At 51.7% G+C, this 16,718-nt stretch overlaps 2 protein-coding genes across 2 annotated transcripts; both read left to right on the forward strand.

Moving 5' to 3' along the window:
- Positions 1-9,978: 9,978 nt before the first annotated feature.
- Positions 9,979-11,179, forward strand: M406DRAFT_71438 (uncharacterized protein; the record flags this gene model as incomplete). The annotated part of the gene is made up of 4 exons (XM_040925441.1): positions 9,979-10,082; positions 10,418-10,795; positions 10,878-10,913; positions 11,053-11,179. The coding sequence occupies 4 exons, from the start codon at positions 9,979-9,981 to the stop codon at positions 11,177-11,179; spliced, it is 645 nt and encodes a 214-aa protein (XP_040779389.1).
- Positions 11,180-15,012: 3,833 nt separating this feature from the next.
- Positions 15,013-16,106, forward strand: M406DRAFT_71439 (uncharacterized protein; the record flags this gene model as incomplete). Its single annotated transcript, XM_040925442.1, has 4 exons — positions 15,013-15,068; positions 15,368-15,412; positions 15,553-15,630; positions 15,710-16,106. The coding sequence occupies 4 exons, from the start codon at positions 15,013-15,015 to the stop codon at positions 16,104-16,106; spliced, it is 576 nt and encodes a 191-aa protein (XP_040779390.1).
- Between the last annotated feature and the right edge of the window lie 612 nt (positions 16,107-16,718).

The following is a 16,718-nucleotide window of genomic DNA, read 5'->3' on the forward strand; positions in this document are numbered from 1 at the left end:
GGGTGGTTGGGTTGGCAATGAATGGGCTTTGATTGATGGGGACTGACTGGGTTGTTGCTGGGGGGCTGACCTGAGATAGATTGGCCCCTCATGGATGGGGAGAAACATACATACGGGGAGGAGGAGGGAGAAGAAGAAGAAGAGAGAGAGAGAGAGAGACATGCATACTGGACTAGTAGTACTTCAACGCCACAACGGCCGGCCAGTCAGTCAGTCAGTCAGTCAGTCAGTCAGTCAGTCAGTCCGTCCGTCCGTCCGTCCGTCCCCACTTTCAGCTCGGTGTCATTTCTGGCCCATGTCACAATCTTGTTCCACGTTTCCCCTCCTTGAAAATCGTCCTGCGTGATCGGGCAAGTGATCGATCCCAGTCCCACAACCCGCACTTGCAAGATCGGAAAGCCAAGACCGCCCGAGATCTACGTCAATCAATCAAAACGTGGCACACATTCTGAGAAACCCCTTGCGCCCCAACAAATCAGCCCTAGTAGGGAGCCCCCCCCCCTCTTTTTTCTCTGCCCACAGCAATTGCTTCTTCTATTTGCCTCCCGGCTGATCCATTCCATCCCATCCATTCCATCCACCCCACTGACTTTGCGCTTTGACCCGTTTCTCTTCTCTCCAGTTTTTTTTTTTTTTCTTCTTCTTTCCCAGCGCCCACCAAGACAATTATGGCCGCCTTTTCTGGCCAACCTTTTTTTTTTCTGGCCCGCCCCAAATAACATGTTTTTTTCAGCCCCAATGATAATCACAAAAGTTACAAGCGCACGGAGCAATTGTTGCACCCTTGTTCTGTCTTAACATTTTGGGGTGGCGCACCCTCTCAACCAGAAACTCTTCCCCCCCCCCCCGTCTTCTGCATGCATGCGCCGAGACTAATGTCTCGCCTTTTTTTTTTCTTTTTCTTCTTTCTTTTTCCTTTTCTTCGTAGTCTGGCGCTGTGCTGTTGATCACTACTCCCGCATTGTTGTCGGTTTTTTTTTTTTTTTTTTTTCCTTTCTGTTTGGGCTAACGAGTCAGCTCATGGGATCATGAGGGTATTGTTTTCTCTTTTTTTTTTTTTTTTTCTCTGCATATTCTTTTGGTGACATTGGATCCAGAGCATGGTGTTCTAGTACTCTCTGCCTTGCCTACCGCTCTCTCTCTCTCTCTCTCTACCTCCCCGGCCGAGATGGTCCCGGTTGAGTTCCCCGCTTCCCGGCCGAGATGGTCACGGCTGAGTTCCCCGCCCCCCCCCGCCCCCCTCAGTACCCCGCTTTTTTCCCTGTCCATGTCCGAAACCTCACTGCTCGCCGGTCATCATGTGCGCAGTAATAATCCCGGATTCTATCACATAAGCAATTCCTTGGGAAAAACTGCCCATCGCCTCTACTATAGTAAACAACGAGCAAACACGGGAACAAGTTGAAAATCATGTTGATCTCCCGAAATGGGCCGAGTGTCTTAGCATTAGTAAGGAAGAAGAAGAAGAAGAAGAAGAAGAAGAGCCACAAATTCAACAAGTACTTGGCGCGGGACGGGTCCCCCCCCCAGCCTTTCCCCCCCCCCCCAGGAATCCCTTGCTCTCTTTTAAGCGCTTGGGACGAACGAAGGAACGAATACCAGCGAATGATAGACCATGGAAACAACCCCCCCCCCCCCCTCATTCGATCCAACCATTTTTTTTTTCTTTTTCTTTTGATTTTGCTAGCCCGTGCATCCAGTGGCCAGGCAAGCTTTCCCTTTTTTCCCTTTATTCAAACCTGTGGCTTGAATGTACGGGATGGAAGCAAGCCACCCACGATGCATGGTGCGAGATAGTCAGCAGTAAGGCAGCAGCCGCAGAACAAAGATGAAGAAGAAAAAATCAAAAACAAGTAGATCACACTAACTAGCTGAGAAAGTTGCCCCCTTCTCTCTCTCTCTCTCTCTCTCTCTCTCTCTCTAATGCGTGGCGTACAGGTTACAGCAGATACTTGGGCGAGTTGCAGAACGAAAGAGTACGGGGACGGAATGTTGCGCGTGGAAGAGGAACTAGTAGACGAGCAAGAGAGATAGCTCCTGCAGCGGCACAGAACTTGAGCGCGGGATGGAGGAATCTGCCACGGTCTGGAATCATCCATCCCCCTCTACTAAATTTATCATCACTCGGTTACTGGTGTCATGACGAATCTCTTGTGGTGTCTTGCCATGTCTTTCCTCGTCCCCTGCCTCTCCTTCCTTTTTCTATCTGCCATCTCTCTCTCTCTCTCTCTCTCTCTCTTCCTCTCTCTCTCTTCTGACAAGACATAGCCATCCTCCTCCTCACCAAGGACGACGACGAGTATACAAAGAGAGAGAGAGATAATCCCGGAAGGACTGCACTTCCCCGAGGCCAATCTGCAAGCCCACACTCTCACCCGCAACACCTACAATGTGCCAGTACAACGAGGTGCGCTCTCATGATTTCCCCCCCCCTCCCCCCAGAGTAATGACATGGAATGGTAATGAGCTCAACTAACTATTGTACAACCCACAGATTGAGTACGGCTGCGGCCACCACCTCCTCCAGGCGGCCTTCTGGTGCGCTCTATACGTTCGAAGGGGCGCATGTAGCGAGAGAAGAATTATACACTATCAGTACATGGGCTGGCAGGTGTGCAGTATGTCATTCATCGCCATCAATTCCATAACATACATACTACTCTCTCTCTCTTTTTTTTTTTGTTGCGTAACACTGACTGAGAAAACATCACAGCCCGCTGCCGTCCTGACAGGCAGTTTGTGGCGTGGGAGCACATGATCCGCCGTCCTGACTCTGGCCCCAGGGCTTGATGACAACAGCAACCTTGGCTGGGATGGGATGGGATGGGATTCTGCATATGATTCTTGAGTAGCAATATTTTAGCGTCAAATTGAATCAGATTGAACGACCTGCAACTTTTTTTCTTCTTTCCCACCGGGTATGCGTGAGATAAATGGCCCGCCGCTCTTTTGTTAAGCTGGGGGCCTTTATTGTCATGCACGAAGTTGGTGACACCCCCAAGTCAGCTTCCGACCGCGCACCAGACTCTGGGAGAGACCGGGGGTCAACTTGATGTATAGCGAGCGAAAAGAAAAGGGAGGCCAGGGGGGGGGGGGCGGTCCAGAGTTACAACGTACCAAGCTGCGCCAAGTAGGTGCTGTGCAAAAGCCCTTGGTGGGCCGGCTGCTACAAATGCGCCCCCCCCCCAACCCCCCGCTGTCCGCCCGTCTCACCAAACCTGTCCCGCGGCCTCCATTATGAACAAGCTGGACGGCAAGAGTGATGCCTCTATTTCCCCGGAGAACATGGGGCTCGGTGAGTCCATACGGGTGATGAGCATCGCCACCCCCCTCCTTTCGCAGCGGGAGAAGCATGCAAGTGAGACGAGCCCCCCTTTCGGCCCCGGAGCCCTCCTGCTGCTTTCCTCGGCCGAGGTCCAAAGATCCTTATGCCAGGGGCAGCAGCGTCCATGGACCTGTCCTCCTGTGATTAGACGGGGGAGAGAGAGAGAGTGTGGGGGGGGGGGGGGTAGAGGCTCAATGGGCCGGATCGCCTCGCCCCGCTGCTCCGGTGTGGTTGGGGGGAAGAAAAAAAGGTCATTATCATGGCTAGGACAAGGGCCGCAAAGAGGGGGGGGGGGGGGGGCGCGATTGGGTTGGTCCCTCTGCTTGCGGTGGGAGAGAGAGAGAGAGAGTGGCAAGTGGGCGATGGTGGAATCAGAGCCCCCGGAAGACGCAGAGGCCTGGAACAGCTGCTGCTGCTGTCTGGTGATGGAGTCAGCTGGCCTGGAATGCAGACTGAGACTGGGCCTGGAAAATGGGCGGCACCAATAGTGAAGGGGGTGGTTGGTGGTGGTCTTGGGTTCCGGGGCCGAGATTGCTGATGGACTGGTATGGGAGACGTACCAGTCTGAAGCTTGCAAGCGCCGACCTGGTCTGGAAGAGGCCTGCCGATAGCCATGCAGCCTCCAAAACTCGAAACCCGAGTGCGGGTGGGTGGCGTCGACTCGTACGATTGCATTCCACCGCGTCAGCCACGCAGCGCCATACTTGTTGTGTCCCGCCGCTGCTGCTCCACAGACTCGCCCGGGGCCTCTCCATCCTCGTCGTCGTCGTCATCGTCGTCGTCGTCGTCGCTCCTGTCTTCCCGGGCTGGCTTGGCCGCTCCAGGTGGCGGGGCCCTGGCGGCATCTGGCTCAGCGCCCACTGAACCCGCCGAGACTGGCGGGAGTCGACTACCTTTGGCATCGCGATCTGCCTTTTGTCTGTCGCATCATGAAGCGCCGGATGGCCGCATCCCGCGGTGAGCCTTCCTGGCGGTCGTGGACGCCTGTCGGGGGTCGGGGGTGGGGGGGGAAGCGTTGCCAGCACAATCCTCCTCCGTCTCGCCGCCTCTCCGCAGCCCGGATCCCAGGAGCGCCTCTCAGCAAGCAGCCCGGATCTCAGGAGCGCCTCCCAGGCCGCGTCGTGCGGATGGATGGCTGGTGACCGCCGGACGATGCTGGTTTATTCCGCGTCCAGCCGCCAGCATTCGAACTCGAGGAACTCGATCCACGGTCGCCCGCCCGCCCGCCCGCCTTGCCGCCGCGGGTCCTTCAGCAAGCCCGAAGGCCTCGTGGAAGCCGTTGCTCAGCCAGGCGGGCGCCGTGCACCGTGCAGCCCTCACATAGTTCTGTAAACCTTCCGGGCCGGCCGGTCGCTTTCTTCCAGCTGCCACAACATCTTCCGGATGGTCTCCGTCCAAGTCCGGTGTCGTCGTCGTTATCGCCCCCGAGAGCCCGGCAGAATCAAAATAGCGCCGCTTCTTCTCCCGGAAAGCCGCCAGGCTCTCGTCCGCCGTGTCGGTGTGGGTGCCGGCGCTGCCCCCCCGGAGGTCGCGCTGTCATCTCCGGAACTCCTTCCAACGCGCCAGGGGGGCACGAAAAGACGCCCAGGTTCATCCGGGCTCTGGTATATACTGTCCGGGGTTTCCAGCGAGCAAGGGTGGCCGGCCGCCGGTCGCTGACGAGCTCGTGGTAGCATCGGATCTGGTGCCTCCTTGCCGGCTCCGGGCTGCGGCGATGGCGATGGCAGCCTTGCTTCTTCTGGCCTTGTTGACGCAGGCGGTGGTGATTCTGGCAGTGCCCTCGTACTTTGGGTGTATACTGTTTTCAAGCTTTGGCCAGTAAGTGGTGGAGAAAGACCCTGGAGAGCTGTGGCTCTTTGATGATGGGGTAGGCCTTGGATAAGCTTTTGTAGAAGCTCTGTTTGTCGACGCAGGCAGTGGTGATTCTGGCAGTGGTGATTCTGGCAGTGGTGATGCAGGCAGTGTTGATGCAGGCAGTGTTGATTCTGGCAGTGTTGATTCTGGCAGTGTGTATACTGTTAAGCTTGGTTGTTAGCAAGTGATGGAGAAAGATCTTGGAAAGCTGTGGCTCTTTGATGATAGGGTAAGCTTTGAATAAGCTTTTGTAGAAGCTCTGTTTGTTGATGCAGGCAGTGGTGATTCTGGCAGTGCCTCGTACTTTGAGTGTATATACTATCATATCAAGCTTAGTTGTTAGCAAGTGATGAAGAAAAATCTCAGAGAGCTGTAGCTCTTTGATGATGGGGTAGGCCTTGATAAGCTTTTGTAGAAGCTCTGTTTGTTGATGCAAGCAGTGGTGATTCTGGCAGTGCCTTGCACTTTGAGTATATACTGTTAAGCTTGGTTGTTAGCAAGTGATGGAGAAAGATCTTGGAGAGCTGTGGCTTCTTGATGATGGGGTAGGCTTTGGATAAGCTTTTGTAGAAGCTCTGTTTATCGATGCAGGCAGTGATGATGCAGGCAGTGGTGATTCTGGCAGTGCCTCATACTTTGAGTGTGTATACTGTTAAGCTTGGTTATTAGCAAGTAATGGAGAAAGATCTTGGAAAGCTGTGGCTCTTTGATGATGGGATAAGCCTTGGATAAGCTTTCGTAGAAGCTCTGTTTATTGATGCAGGCAGTGGTGATGCAAGCAGTGGTGATTCTGGCAGTGGTGATTCTGGCAGTGCTTCGTACTTTGAGTGTGTATACTGTTAAGCTTGGTTGTTAGCAAGTGATAGAGAAAGATTTCGGAGAGCTGTGGCTCTTTGATGATGGGGTAGGCCTTGGATAAGCTTTTGTAGAAGCTCTGTTTGTCAATGCAAGCAGTGGTGATTCTGGCAGTGGTGATTCTGGCAGTGGTGATGCAGGCAGTGGTGATTCTGGCAGTGGTGATGCAGGCAGTGGTGATGCAGGCAGTGGTGATTCTGGCAGTGTATATACTGTTAAGCTTGGTTGTTAGCAAGTGATGGAGAAAGACTCTGGAGAGCTGTGGCTCTTTGATGATGGGGTAGACCTTGATAAGCTTTCGTAGAAGCTCTGTTTATCAATGCAGGCGGTAGTGATTCTGGCAGTGCCTCGCACTTTGAGTATGTATATTGTCAAGCTTGGCCAGCAAGTGCTGGAGAAAGACTCTGGAGAGCTGTGGCTCTTTGATGATGGGGTAAGCCTTGATAAGCCTTTGTAGAAGCTCTGTTTATTGATGCAGGCAGTAGTGATGCAGGCAGTGGTGATTCTGGCAGTGTCTCGTACTTTGAGTGTGTATACTGTTAAGCTTGGTTGTTAGCAAGTGATGGAGAAAGATCTTGGAGAGCTATAGCTCTTTGATGATAGAGTAGACCTTGATAAGCTTTCGTAGAAGCTCTGTTTGTTGATGCAGGTGGTGATGATTCTGGCAGTGATGATTCTGGCAGTGCCTCGTACTTTGAGTATGTATACTGTTAAGCTTGGTTGTTAGCAAGTGATGGAGAAAGATCTTGGAGAGCTGTGGCTTCTTGATGATAGGATAAGCTTTGGATAAGCTTTCATAGAAGCTCTGTTTATCGATGCAGGCAGTGGTGATGCAGGCAGTGCCTCGTACTTTGAGTGTGTATACTGTTTCAAGCTTGGCCAGCAAGTGGTGGAGAAAGACCCTGGAGAGCTGTGGCTCTTTGATGATGGGGTAGGCTTTGGATAAGCTTTTGTAGCAGCTCTGTTTGTCGATGCAGGCAGTGGTGATGCAGGCAGTGATGATTCTGGCAGTGCTTCGTACTTTGAGTGGGTATACTGTTAAGCTTGGTTGTTAGCAAGTGGTGGAGAAAGACTCTGGAGAGCTGTGGCTCTTTGATGATGGGGTAGACCTTGATAAGCTTTCGTAGAAGCTCTGTTTGTTGATGCAGGTGGTGATGATTCTGGCAGTGGTGATTCTGGCAGTGTCTCATACTTTGAGTATGTATACTGTTAAGCTTGGTTGTTAGCAAGTGGTGGAGAAAGACTCTGGAGAGCTGTGGCTCTTTGATGATGGGGTAGACCTTGATAAGCTTTCGTAGAAGCTCTGTTTGTTGATGCAGGCGGTGATGATTCTGGCAGTGCCTTGCACTTTGAGTGTATACTGTTAAGCTTGGTTGTTAGCAAGTGGTGAAGATCTCGGAGAGCTGTAGCTCTTTGATGATGGGGTAGGCCTTGATAAGCCTTTGTAGAAGTTCTGTTTGTTGATGCAGGCAGTGGTGATGCAGGCAGTGATGATGCAGGCAGTGGTGATTCTGGCAGTGTTGATGCAGGCAGTGGTGATGCAGGCAGTGGTGATTCTGGCAGTGTGTATACTGTTAAGCTTGGTTGTTAGCAAGTGATGGAGAAAGATCTCGGAGAGCTGTGGCTCTTTGACGATGGGGTAGGCCTTGATAAGCCTTCGTAGAAGCTCTGTTTGTCGACTCTCGAGTATCTTGTCCTAGTCCTTGATGTTTGTAATGTCAACCACTTCTCCATCGTCAACAGTTAGCTTTGATGTATTCGACCAGCGCAGCCTTGTCCAGGGTGAATAGCTACTCAACTTGAATAGTCTGATGCCATTCACGCATCTTTCGTCGTAGGGTAGCAAGTGAGTTGTGATGAAAAGCGATAGCTTGAGCCCAACAAGAAGTTGGGAGAGGTCAAGTGTTTATGCCACAGCACAAGGGACGCCGGGGAGAGGGCACATCGCCCCACTATAAGTGGCCTGGTAACAGCCTGCAGGAGAACATCCACCCCCCCCCCTGGAATAGCTTGAGCCCCCCAGGTGTTATTGCCGCAGCACAAGGGACGCCAGGGGGAGGGCACATCGCCCCACTATAAGTGGCCCTGGAACAGCCTGCAGGAGAACATCCACCCCCCCCCTGGAATAGCTTGAGCCCCCTAAGAAGTTGGGAGAGGTCAGGTGTTTATGCCACAGCACAGGGGACGCCGGGGAGGGCACACCATCCCACTATAGTGGCCTGGTAACAGCCTGCAGAAGAATACCCCCCCCCACCCCCTGGAACACCCTGCAGAAGAACACCCACCCCCCCTGGAATAGCTTGAGCCTCCCAACAAGTTAGGAAAGGTCAGATATTTATACTGCAGCACAAGGGAGGCCGGGGAGGGCGCATCGCCCCACTATAAGTGTCCTTGTAACAGCCTGCAGAAGAACCACCCCCCCCACCCCCTGGAACACCCGTAGAACACCCAACCCATCCCCTGGAATAGCTTGAGCCTCCCAACAAGTTAGGGAAGGTTAGGTGTTTATACTGCAGCACAAGGGATGCTGGGGAGGGCACACCGTCCCACTATAGTAGCCCAGTAACAGCCTGCAGAAGAACCACCCCCCCCCACCCCCTGGAACATCCGTAGAACACCCATGAACCCCTGGAACACCCGTAGAACACCCATGAACCCCCTGGACGCATATTATACGGCTTGAAAAGTTAAATCACTGGCAAAATACATATTGATTCCAGACTAAGTTATCCAAGTAGCTACGGAACGTCCTGAACCGACGACTCTCGTCCAAGAACCTTCTTCACCTTGGCCAGCATCTCCTCGTCTCCTTCGTCTTCTCTGTTCCGATCCGTTCATGTTGGCGCAGCCGAGCAGACAGAGCTGGGCTGCTCAGTCCTCCGAGGGCGCTGGCGGTCTCGTGGGCTCGGGTCTTCCACGTTCTCTTGACTGCTTTCCGCGAGCCGGAGCGACTCCCTCGTGACATCTCTGAGCGCTCCAACGGCTTCCTCGGATCCATACACAGCATGCTATCCAGCAGCAGACGGTTCCAGGTCGTCATGCTGTATCTGATAGCGCCTCAGGGCCTGACGGATAATGTGTCTTTGCACCAGAGTGTGCTATCCTTAAACATGCCTGTCTGTGTATACTTGGGCTGGCTGGCTGCCTGCAAAGCTTCACAATGACAGCGCTGATGAGTTGTTCCAACAAGGATGTTGTGCTGTACTCCCTCCTCCTTGGACACACCCAGATCAGACAGCTTGATAACAATGCCATCAGAGCTACAATGCTCAAAGAGTATAGTATTGTTGCTGGATATCGCAGTAGATTGATTCGCAGGTCGAGGTCGTCAAGATAAGCAGCTGCCGGCGTGGCTTGCTTCAATATATATAGCGACACTTTGCTTCCTAAAAAGTACTCGTCCCTTTTAAGATAGTCGCTAATCGAACCCCCCCAGGGACATACTCGATTCGCAGCGTCGGCAGTTGGGCCCATCATCCGAGCTGAGCAGCTTTATAATATGGGGGCTGGTAAGGAACAAAGGGAAGGTTAGTTAGGTTGATAAAGAGAAACAAGAGGAGGGAAAATGGGGATTGGGAACAACTTCACATGCGAGACTCGACAGAGCAAGAGTGCCTCCTTGCTTCCCACTTCTTGATGTGGACTCTGGCCTAGCCCCTTTCACGGGCACCTTTTGAATCCAACTCGTCTCTTGTCCTGACGACAATTTGAAACTTGGACCTCCTTGGTGAACCTTTTGATTATAAAAGCGGGGCCTTTGTCTTGCAGGAAACTCGTGGCCACCAATGGTCCACTCGAAATTGATCCGGGGTGGTCTTCCATCCACGCATGTTCCGATCGTCGAGCCCATGTCTTTCACAATAAAGGTAGTAGTCGTCGTTAATAAAAGGTCGGTCAGGGAGAAGTGGCGGAAACTGACGCCGGGGGGAAGCTTGGGCAAGACTATGTCTGCCTTTGGGGTCCCAGCCAGCCTCAAGGCCGCCGCCGCCTTTGCCGCCGCCTTTGCCATTTGGCACGTCGCTGAGCGAGATTACCCGAGGCAAGCTGTGTAGGTAGTCGAGGCTTGTCGTCCTGCTCCTCGGGCACCTCGGTGGGCACGGGTCCGTCCGTGGAGCGAGACGACGGGAGGGCATATCCCCTGTGTCGCCGAATTGAGTTGGGACTTTGGACGTGCTGGGCTTTCGGGCATGGAGCTGCTGGTGGACCAAGGCCTAATGATGGTAGGGACGTGCCCGACGATGCAAGGCAGTCAGGTGGTCGTAGATGTCGGAGAAGCGATCCCCTTCTTGTTATTTCGCAGTGACCTTCTTGGAGAGGCGCGTAAATATCTCGGAGCGCTGCAGACACGAGACCGCCTCTCGGAGAAGCTGATGGACACAAAAGGGCGAGCTCGTCGAGGGCTAAGCTGTCTCAGCTCGGCGCAGAAAATCCGTCCTTGACCCCCCGGGGGGCACTCGAGGCTGCTGCTGCTGTCGACATGGTGGGCCGAGCCGGCGAGCTGTCTCCGCGCGAGCTGTCAGCCGTCGACAATGGCAATGTCGTCCTGGAGCTCCGAGATTGCGTCTCTTGGTTCTCTCTCGTGTCCCAGCTTCTCCGGGTGGTTGTAGACGTCGGTGTCGAGAGACATGATGGTCAGTCCTGGCGTGTGTTGTGTTTCGCCAACAAACTTGTTGAGAGAGAAGAGTCAGGTCCGGAGGAGTCTTGCTATAAAAAGAAACACAAGCTCGACAGAGGAGGCTATCTCTTGCGCATTCCCACCGTGTCAGTAGCCATAGCAGCAAAAGATGCGATGCTCACCATCCCTCCCGCCCCCCCCCAAATTGAACATGGATGCCATTTGTAGTGGAGGGAGTCTGATCATGTGGGAGAGTTTGGCTCTGTGTGTTTGCAGCACTGGGTTCGTGACAAAAATGCCTGTGGCTGTTTGGTGTCGTTCTGTAGTGATTATAAAGACATGCTCTGTTGGCCATGTTATTTTATTCCTTTCCGCTGTTCTGGTTAAATCTACAATCTTTCAGGCGTAAAACCATCCCACGGCAAAACATCGGATCGATCTTGAACAATAGCAAGCGCCAGCAAACGTCCTTACCCAGCAGCCCATCGCCGGGGCCTTTCCTCCACGGGGGGCCCGCCGGCCGTGGCTGAGATGCAACAGGTCTACAAGTACCAAAAGGCGTAAAGTGAGATCCGTTGCCCGCACCCCCTGCCCCCAAGCACTTGACGCCCTCACCACAAGCTACAACATGCTCCCCCGACGATGCAGCTCAGCTCCCAGTTTCGGAATCAACACCTGGCAGCCCTGAGCAGCAGCAGCATCCACCCAGGCTTTCAAGGTTGAGAACAAGTTCAGCATTCACCTTTGTGTGTACGCTTGCACGGCCACATATTTACATCATGGGCGACAAGGGCTAGTTCCACCCCCTACGAGTTCCGCAGCAGCAGCAGCAGCAGCAGCAGCGTTTGCGGAGCTGAAAAAAAGAGGGGCGTTTCGCAGCACGCCCGAGATGAAGAATTGACAATCACAGAAATTCTTTGTCGACTCTTAAGCTCAGCCCAGACTGTGTCAACGAGAAAGTGGTCGTGGATGTGATTGCGCAAGCACGGAAGCCTTCAACTGAGGCCGGGCGGATAAGCTGGTGGTGGATGCTTCAGCATGCAATCGTATCAGCATTAGATACTTCCCAGTCATGTCTGCTTGACTCCCAAGTTTGTGCATGCTTCCTTTTCTCGTGTTCCTGAAGTCACTATAACTTTAATCATCCAAGCTGTTCCACTCCTCTTCATGGTTTATTAGTTTTAACCAAGCTTCTCTCTCCACTTCCATATGATCCCATTCCTTCATCTGGGCGCCCGCTCTCGCCCTCTTCACGCAGTTCCCAATTCGGCAACGGTGGTCAGGGTTCGTTGCAACTTCTATAGCCCCAGTAAGCCTTCGGGGGGGGGAAAAAAAAAGCAGCTATGACTGTTTCCGTTGTCCAAGCTGAGCATGTCCAAGACAAGGCTTCTTGAGGGGTATGCTGCATGGCTCGATGCTGAAGATGGTCTTCGCCTCGAAGAAGCGGGATAGAAGAAGAACCTTTTCGAACTTTGCTACAGAGAGGCTGGGAGGGATCTCTCTCCGGGTCCACCAGTGCTGGGATGGGCCTTCTTCTTCTTCTTCTCCTTATCGAGATGTAGCTTCTTCTGCAGCCGGCTCTTGGGCAGAGAAATCGAGGAACTGTAGCTCCAGGCACGGAGGGGGCCTGGCTGTTTCCTCTCTCTCTTCCGCTTAGCAGCGGTAGCTGTTCTCTGCTTGTTGACGGGCTGCGGCCTTGGGAGGTCTTGGGGAATAGCCATCTTGGCCTCTAGTACCTGGTGAATCAGTAGATCCAGTAGCTGATCTGAGCAACCAGGCCTTCATCAGTGGAGCTGGAAATAAGTTCTTTGGGCGCTTCAGCGCTATCCAGTTGGTCCTCCGGGTTCTGCCTGAGGAGCAGGAGGATGTCGGCGTCGGCGGCGGCTATCGTGGACTTCAGTTTCCGCCCATCCGTAGTTTCCGCCCACCCCGGCCAGCCACACCTGTTATGACCCATCCGACATGCAGGTCACGAAAACAGGGCCCCGCCAAACAAAGGGATCGAGCGCTAACAACCCAACAGCGATCCTTCCCTCCTTCATAACCCTAACCCTAGGTTACGTAATCCTTGTTGGTCGTCCGACGTTGACACACCTGTGTAATGGAGCAACTGCAGTAATCCCGAAGATTCCTAAATACCAAAGAGGTTTATGCTAACAAGAGCGGTGCCAAAGTACAGGCCTTGAATACGGAAACAAACTGGAGTCTGAATGCACGTATCTTACTGCCTTTGGGGGGCTATTCAAGTGTATATGTCAAATAAATACTTAGATTGACAACTGAAGAGTTATATACAATGATCTATCTAATGGTAATGAACGTGTCCTTCTATATTCAGCTCTTCATCGTGTGTTGGTGGTCTTGGTTCTTGTTGGATCACCTGGATCACCTGGTCTGGCTCGCTGTGATGCAGTGAGTGGCTCACTTGGGAGTTGGTGGTCCTAACCCTAACCCTTTCTTATGTATAATCCTTGCTGACTTGTCCGATGTTGAGTCGTGACATCCTGGTTCTTCCGTTGGTGGGACCTGTTTCGTGACCTGCATGTTGGATGGGTCATAACAGGAGGAAAGTGGGGGAGGGGGGGGGGGACAACGTCTGAGTAGGGAAATCAGGTACCCGTGGGTCTCAGCCCTCCTGACCCACTACCTCCGTCTTACGCACGTCAACGTCTACCAATTTAACCCGATTTAGTATAGTGCCAAGCAAGCACTTAAAAATTCGCGAGCTTCAGCAAGTGGATCGCCGGAGTTCTGCCTCTTCACACCCTAGCTGTGATAAACCAATGAAGGCTGTCGCGAGCCAACCCTCAGCTCGGGGCTGCTACCGGGCCGCTACCGGGCCGCTACCTAAAGATCTTGGCTTGAGCTGGCGCAAGGGTGATAATCTTTGCTCAGCTTATACCCGTTTCAGCCGAAACCTATTATTATGGGCCCATCCAAGATGCAGGGTCCCAGGACGGGCCACACGGAACAAGTGGACCAGACATCAGGATCCAAACATCCAACACGGTGCTTACATAACCTAGTGTTGAATTACAAATTCAGCCAATCAGAAGAGGACCGCAAGGACTGCAAGCGGTCCTACCGATCTAAACCTTGGACCGCAGCGACTGCTATTGACTCTGGCAGTAGACTGAAGAGCAGTGCCTTCCAAGGGGGGGGGGGGGGGTTTACCAGAGGCTGTTGATTCTTGATAACCTGAGAGTGAGGTAGAGTCAAAATGCACTGTCCTCCTTCGCCAAAGTATATAGATGCCTTCGTATAATCTAGAATGCTCTCCCTTTTTCCTTTTCTTTATCATTCATTCTTGTCTCCTCTCGTTTCTCAATCATGGCTTACCTTCCATAGTGAACTTTTTTCTCTCACAGATGACCTCGGCAAGCAAAGTGCTGAATTGCTATGAGCTGCGCTGTTGCTGCTGCCCTGAGAAACCAAAAAGTTCAGCTGCTAGAACCAAGTGCTATATGCTTCGAGTAGATACGCTCGAATGCTCCAAGAAACAAACCGTAAGTTACCTACCTGCCTTTATTCAGCACAGAGATAACAAATGCCGAAAAGAACTCAACCTCCCTAGATCGCGACATTTGTTCCACAGGGAATCTAGAATCCCTGTCAGATGACGACTTCCACTACACCGAGCATGAGAACGTGTCCTCGATCGACAACCAACACTCTACCCAGATACAGAAAATAATCCTCGAGATACTTTATTACAGACTTATTCTGGGGCTATATAGTATATATAAGCAAGCTGGATGTATAGGTAGCTTATAATCTTGTTATCGCTATAGCAGTTGAATATAACTTGGTTGCAATCTTTAACAAAGTCCTGAAATTATACCAAACATCTCGGAGGGGGCAGGTTCGTTGTCCGTTTCTGTAGTGTCAGCTTCCGAGCCATCTATAGGCACGTCTCCCCCAGCACTCCTAGTCTTCAGAGTCAATACGGCAAGGATAACGTTCTTAATCTCCCTGTACATTAGCATCTGTCTTGCCGTATTCCAAAATTGTATTGTTGTTAGAAATCGCTATTTGACTGCCTATTGTATTCCAGCCTTTAGCACATTGAGAGATCGTAGGATCAAGCCGCGTAATAAAGTCAGATTTGGTTGCATTGTAGTCGGCTATCATTTAATCTACAGGCTGGGGAAGAGGCATCTCCTCCTCATGTTTATTGGAGACAATGAAAAAAATACCATGTAATTTTGACAAAAGTGAACTCCAGATGTGGCGAATTATGCTGATTGCCGTTCAAAATAAGATCGAAAAGCATGAGAATACTATCGCATGCCAGACCAGACAATGCACAGCCACCAAACTATAACAGGATGTGCGTGTCGTCGGTTCTATCTTGTAGAGCTCCATGACGATGATTGCGGCTGGCTTGGATTTGAATATGCGTCAACCCATATCAAATGCGTAAGACCCTGATTGCCGCTGTTGTTCGAATAATGCTAAACGAGAATAGACGTCTGGGCGCTGGTCAGGGGGACATGAAAACCGTAGTGTCTGGACATGTTCGGCACTGACTTGAAGACTCAGATCTTGTAGAATGCAGCGAGGATCTTGCGAACAGTGTCTGGAGAAGATGCGGAAAGGGGGCCGGAAGGGAGATGGCAGCGGTTCGGGTTCTGGAGGAAAAGGAGGTTCTGCTGCTAACAATAAATCCCCTCCATGTCTCTTAATACAGAATAATCTAGGCTTATTATCTCCAATAGTGTGACGGGCATGTTCCCTGTCAAAGGTGCAAGAACAGTGCTTTGGTCTGTACAGTAACCAGCACACGAAAAGTATCTAATAAACGGTTTACTGCAGAGTATGTATGAGCTTTGCGAATTTTATTGCTATACTAGTCCTCTATCGTCTAATTTTGGGTTATCTTTTAGGTATGCAGAAGTTCTAGCAAATACCCATACAACACTTATCGCTACTATCAGAAAGTTGTATTCCATGGTTCGGAGCAGCCAGCCACGGAACCTTGGTGAGCCTGATATAAATGGTGATGGACAGCCTTCAGCATACGACATTTTGCACAAACTAGGCTGTATACGACTCGATAGCGTTATGGATCTCCAGAATGCTGTGGCTTTGGAAAGTCTAGATATAAGGCTTCAATCAGGATCTGAAGAGCGACAAGACAATGCAGGAAGACCGCAAATTGGTGTTGAATCAGTACCCGACCCCAGCTCGGTCGATACAGAATGCTCAAGCTCATCTCAAACTGCTCATACAATTTCTGCTGATCATCCAGCACATCTTGGGAACTATCCATCCAATTGGGCTTATCCGATCGATACGCCATGGAATTCCTCAGCCTTTGTGGGATCGGAGTTTTTGGGAAGCATGGAATTGTCAAATGATAGCACAGATTTGGAGAGAGCAAGAGAAGCAATCAATCCAATGGCACTTGCCGAATATGACGCAGATATCAAGGTTGGCTCTGTGATACAGTGGTAGAAAGCTGGAGAAACTTGTAGTAAGTGAGAATGTTGGAATTATAGCGCTTTCGGAAAATAGCTGTCCGCCTGGCTGGGAGTCAGACAGTGAGCATATAAGTCAAAGCACCCCCTTGTTGGCACCCCTGAACAGCCACACCGCCATTTCCACCACCTTTACTTTTACAGAGTTTCCTCAACCAATTCTTATTCAAATGACTTCATCTCTTCACAGAACCTCGATATGCCTAAAAAAAAGCCGTATACCGAATTTGAGCTTGCCCAGGCCATCGAGGCTATCGGAAAGGGCTTGTCACAGAAACAGGCCTCACGCGAGTACGGCATACCAAGGTCTACTCTTCAACAACGTCTAGCAGGAAGAGAATCGCATCAAACAGCCCATCAATACCAGCAAAGGCTCTCTTTTACTCAGGAAAAGCAGTTAGCTGAATGGATCCTCGTCCAGGAAAGCCTAGGGCTCCCACCTAGCCACTCCGAACTTAAGCATTTTGCTCAGAGGATTCTCGAGGTCCAAAAAGACTCTCAAGGGCTAGGAAAGAAGTGGACTGAGGGCTTTTTGAAGAGAATTCCAGAGATACACGTTCGAAAGAATCGACGGATTGCCTCTGAACGG

This window comes from Cryphonectria parasitica, assembly GCF_011745365.1.
Source record: "Cryphonectria parasitica EP155 unplaced genomic scaffold M406scaffold_2, whole genome shotgun sequence".
In the NCBI taxonomy this organism is placed as follows: Eukaryota; Fungi; Ascomycota; class Sordariomycetes; order Diaporthales; family Cryphonectriaceae; genus Cryphonectria; species Cryphonectria parasitica.